Consider the following 5,068-nt stretch of genomic DNA (forward strand, 5'->3'; position numbering starts at 1 on the left):
GATCTGGAGGGGGAGGCAATAGGGGGATAAGGACACATATGTAATACCTTAATAAAGAAAAAAAAATCACTCACATGGAAAGATTTTTATTAAGTTTTAGCAATCCTTTTTTATAATCTATAAATTTTAAAATAGTTATTTTACAAATATGTTAATGAAAGTAGTTTTGATTTACAGATTTAAGTTATTAGAGCATTCCTCAAATCTTTTAGGCATGCCACTTTACTCCTATAAACCAAGCCTTATGTGCTAGCCAAATCTGCAACATTACTTTTTTGAAAATAGTTGTTACCAAATGCAATGATTGTGCCTTTTTAAATTCTGATTTAATTTTGATTTGTTATTAACTCTCCTGAGCAAAGTATTATGCTTTGTGCATTTAAGTATTACAAGACATGTTCTTGGAAGGTGCTGCAGTACCTATAGGAATCAGAAACTTCTCAACAGTTCTCCAAAAAGCCTTTTTGAGCCTTGTAATTTTCCTAGTTTTACAATCTCTTATTCATGCTTGGAACCCATCCCAGTCCCAGGGACCTTGCTTCCATAGCTCAACCTATCTCGTGAGGTCTGTGTATAAGAGGAAAGGAAGGACGTTTATTTTCTATGGCATCTGTAACAAATGATCATAAATTAACTTAAAACAACACCCGTTTATTATCTCACAGTTCTGTAGGTCAGCAGGCTGTTGGGCTCACCTGGTTCCTTTGCTACAAGTCACCCAAGGTTAAATCCAGGTATTAGCTATTGGGAGGCTCTGGGAAGAATCCATTTCCAAACTCATTCAGGCTCCTCACAGAATTCAGCAGCATGCAGTTGTAGGATTGGGGTTCCCATTCCCACTCATGTCATTTGAGGACAGTCGCGTTCTTTTGTTTGTCATCCTCTCCCACCAGCTTTAAAGCCAGATTTGGCAGATTGATTTCTTCTCATGCTTCACATCTCTGATCTCTTCATCTGGCTCACCTTTCCTGCTGCTTTCTTCTGCTTCATCGCTTTGACTTTAGCTGGAGGAAATATTTTCTGTTTTTAAGATCCCAAGTGATTAAATTGGTCCCTTCACAGCAGTACCTAGATTAGTGTTTGATTGAACAACCAAGGGATAGGAATCTTGAAAGGGATATCTTTAGAATTCTGCCTACCATAAATGTTTTTTGTTTGTTTGTTGGTTGGTTTGTTTTTTAGGCTTGAGTATTATTCCTTTTTTAAAGAGTATTTTCCCACTTGGTTAATACATATTCAGTTAGATATTGATTGCTGATTGTCTTTCTTTTTATTGATCTTAGTGGTACATTTTTAGAGTTGTCTTTTCTCTCCAATAAGGGAAGAGTAATTTTGTACATCTGATGCTTGTTAGTCTCTTTGTTAGGGAAGATGAGATGAATGAGGAAGCATGAATCTCATACCTACCACCTGTAATAGTTTTATATTAATGTTCTACTTATTTAGGTACTTGAAAAGTGCAGGAGTTATAGTCTGTTCTTTTTAAACTGCAAATTATTTCTTTTTTACTATCTCAATATTTTACCTAAGTAAGATATGTTAAAGGTTTACATTATTTCTTTAACTATTTTTAGTTCTTTATTTTTCTTTCAAAATAAGTGATATACTTTACAGAGGAATGGTCAGATTATAATGTCAGTGATTTACAAGTAGTTCTATACCATGATAATTCACAGTGCAATGAAGATTTTGGGCTCTTCAATTTTATTAAATAGTTTTGAATGATTCACACTGCAATTATAATGGTATCATGAGTCAAAATTACTTGAGTTAATAAAACCAACGATTTTGTTAATTATATACAGAATCAGTTCACTTAAAATGCAGTGGAGATTTTATTGAAGTTTTGTGGGATGAATGGCTAACAGAGAATTCCAAGTAACATGAATGTATCACCTGTGTTATCTTAAATGGTGTGATATTTTTCATGATTTTTTTCCCTAATCCAAAGTGTTTCAGTACTTTCAAATGTTGTATAAAATGAACTGAACATATAAAGGGTGGGGCAAATTCCATTGTGGGAACGTGAAACAGAGTTTATTCTTGTATTGTTATTTATTAATTATTGTATTATTTTCCATATGAACAACTGTAAATATACTTTTGCTCCTGTATTTCTCTTCTCTGGAATTTTGACCAGAGAAGTAATAATTGAATTTATAGTAGGCTCTGGATAGAAAATGATGAACAAAATAGATATGATTCCTGCCTTAATGGAGTTTACAGTTTACATTTGTTAAATTAAGAAATGATATGGTTCCCTGACCAGTTTGGCTCAGTGGATAGAGCGTTGGCCTGCGGACTGAAGGGTCCCAGGTTCGATTCCGGTCAAGGGCATGTATCTTCGATTCCGGCCAAGGGCATGTACCTTGGTTGCGGGCACATCCCCAGTCGGGGGTATGCAAGAGGCAGCTGATAGATGTTTCTCTCTCATCAATGTTTCTAACTCTCTATCCCTCTCCCTCCCTCTCTGTAAAAAATCAATAAAATATACTTTTTAAAAAAAGAAATATGGTAATCCACATTTAAAATTTTAAGTATATTGGCATACATTTTCCAAATAAAACATGTTGTCTGCTATGTTGAGTAATCTCCTTTTCAGTAAATCTCCATTTTTGTAACGTTAATTGCATTATAAGGCTACCAGAAATTACTCAGTTAGACTCCTTGATGTCTTTCCCCTGGTTTTTAACTAATATCAGCAGCAAAAATGAAAGTCCTTGTACATGCTTCTGCATTCATATCCTAAATTATTTATTACATTGGTTATTGTCATTTAAATTAGTCAGGCCAGGCACAGTTATAAGACTTATATATTTTATCAGGCAGTGCATTTAATTGGTCTTGAATGTGTATTGAGTTTGTGCCTATATAAATGAATGTTTGAATGAATGAAAATACCTCTTATTACATTGCCACAAGGATAGTTAAGAAAACCAAGACTATGTTTTAGTGATTTGCACTCGGCTAGCAAACGTACATTTAGAGCTATATATTTCTATCTCTAAACTAGTCATTCTTTTAAAAAAACACACATATTTTTATTGATATCAGAAAGGAAGAGAGAGGGGGAGAGAGATAGAAACATCAATGATAAGAATCATTGATGGGTTGGCTCCTGCACGGATAGAGGGATAGAGCCACGAAACCGGAGCATATGCCCTGACTGGGAATCAAACCTTGACCACCTGGTTCATAGGTCAATGCTGAGCCATTCTAGTTGGGCAAACTAGACATTCTTTTCTTTCTTTTTTTTTTTTTAAGTAGGTTTGAGCATTTAAACTTCTTGAGTTTTGTGTACTGAGCTTGCAAAAATGTTTAATGTAGGAGAACCTTTAAATATGTATATACTTATTTATACTCCTGTTATTTAAAAAATTTTTTGTTACTATGCTGAATATATATGTTAAGTCTAATAACACATTAGTGCAAATTAATTTTTTATTTAAGAAACTGGTGTGTTTTTCTCTTAAGGTGTGCTTTTCATTTTCCTGCTGTGCTTTAAAACTTTTTTTCTTATAATATCTCCTAAGGATTCATGAACCTTTAAGGTGTTTTCACATAACTTATGACTTATGGAAACTTTTGAATTTTCTATTTTGAGTTATCATTTCAGTTCAGCAAAATGTCCTTTTACTCTGATCATGTTGTACATTCCTTCATTTCATTTAAAATGGCAAACTAACCATCATTGATTTGGCTCAGTGGATAGAGCACTGGCCCGTCTTCTCTAAAAGCATGTACATAAGAAGTAACTTTATCCTGTATCATAACGGTGAACTTGTTTACCAGACCATGTAGCAATCTGATTCCCCATATGCACTGCACAGAGTAGGTGCTCTGTTACCACATACAGGAAGGGAAAGCTGTGTGGATGGATGGCTAGGTCATCTCCTGTAGGGAGAAAATGTATATTAAGACCACAGTGCTGATTCTGTGCTTCTCCATCTGTTAAATGTGGTCACTGAGATACCTTGTAGTGTAGTAAAGATTAGATGATAAGGATCTAAAGCATTTAGTAAAATGGTTGGCACTTTAAGTATTCAATTAATCTTAGTTATTACTAGTGTGTGAATGATTTTAGAGGGTGAAAACTTTAATATGTATGGGATTATAATTCATGTAATTACTCTCTGTTATATATTATGTAATTAGTTTTAATAGATAGTTCTCTGGCCATTTTATTTTTAAATTTCTTTAATATGTCTTTTAGGTCTGAAAGAGTTGTCCCCACTTCCTCTAAATCTCAAACGTTTGTACAAGGAGACACTAGAAATTGAACCCATCTTGATCATTATTTCTCCCGGTGCTGATCCTTCTCAGGAACTTCAAGAACTTGCTAATGCTGAGAGAAGCGGAGAGTGTTATCACCAGGTGAGTGCATTTACCCAGCTGATTTTATACATACTTGATCCTATTAGTGAAAGAGACGTGTTTTGTTTTAGTAAACCAAATAAAGTTTTCCCAATGTGTCCACTTCCTGATTTGTTGCCTTACATGGTGATAGGAATTTTGCAGATGTAATTAAGTTAATCTTGGAGAGGTTATCCTGGGTCATCCAGGTTGGCCCAATATAATCACAAGGGTTCTTATAAGAGGGAAGCAGAAGAGGTCAAGTGAAGGTCAGAGATGGGATGATAGAAGCAAAGGTCAAAGAAATGCCATTTTATGCTGCTGCTGTGAAGGTGGAGGAGAGGGCCAAGAGCAAACACATCTAGGTGTCTTGTAGAAGCTGGAAAAGGCAGGGAAGATTCTCTCCTAGAAGCTCTGGGAAGAGAACAGCCTTTTAATACTAATTTCATTTTCAAACCAAACACTTTGATTTTAGACCAGTGGGACTTCTGACCTTTAGAAGTCTGGTAAGATAATAAATTTGTCTCATTTAAAGGTTTTAAATCAGGGGTCCTCAAACTCTTTAACAGGGGGCCAGTTCACTGTCCCTCAGACCGTTGGAGGGCCAGACTATAGTTTAAAAAAAAACTATGAACAAATTCCTATGCACACTGCACATATCTTATTTTGAAGTAAAAAAACAAAACGGGAACAAATACAATATTTGTATTTGCAT

At 34.8% G+C, this 5,068-nt stretch overlaps 1 protein-coding gene across 1 annotated transcript in view; it reads left to right on the plus strand.

The window, feature by feature from the left end:
• Window positions 1–5,068, plus strand: part of DYNC2H1 (dynein, cytoplasmic 2, heavy chain 1) — a 305,345-nt gene that overhangs the window by 192,798 nt on the left and 107,479 nt on the right. The window contains 1 exon segment of the mRNA XM_006773520.2: window positions 4,214–4,374. Within this exon segment, the coding sequence (XP_006773583.1) occupies window positions 4,214–4,374 (161 nt within the window).

The sequence above is a fragment of the Myotis davidii genome, unplaced genomic scaffold (genome assembly GCF_000327345.1).
Source record: "Myotis davidii unplaced genomic scaffold, ASM32734v1 scaffold1025, whole genome shotgun sequence".
In the NCBI taxonomy this organism is placed as follows: domain Eukaryota; kingdom Metazoa; phylum Chordata; class Mammalia; order Chiroptera; family Vespertilionidae; genus Myotis; species Myotis davidii.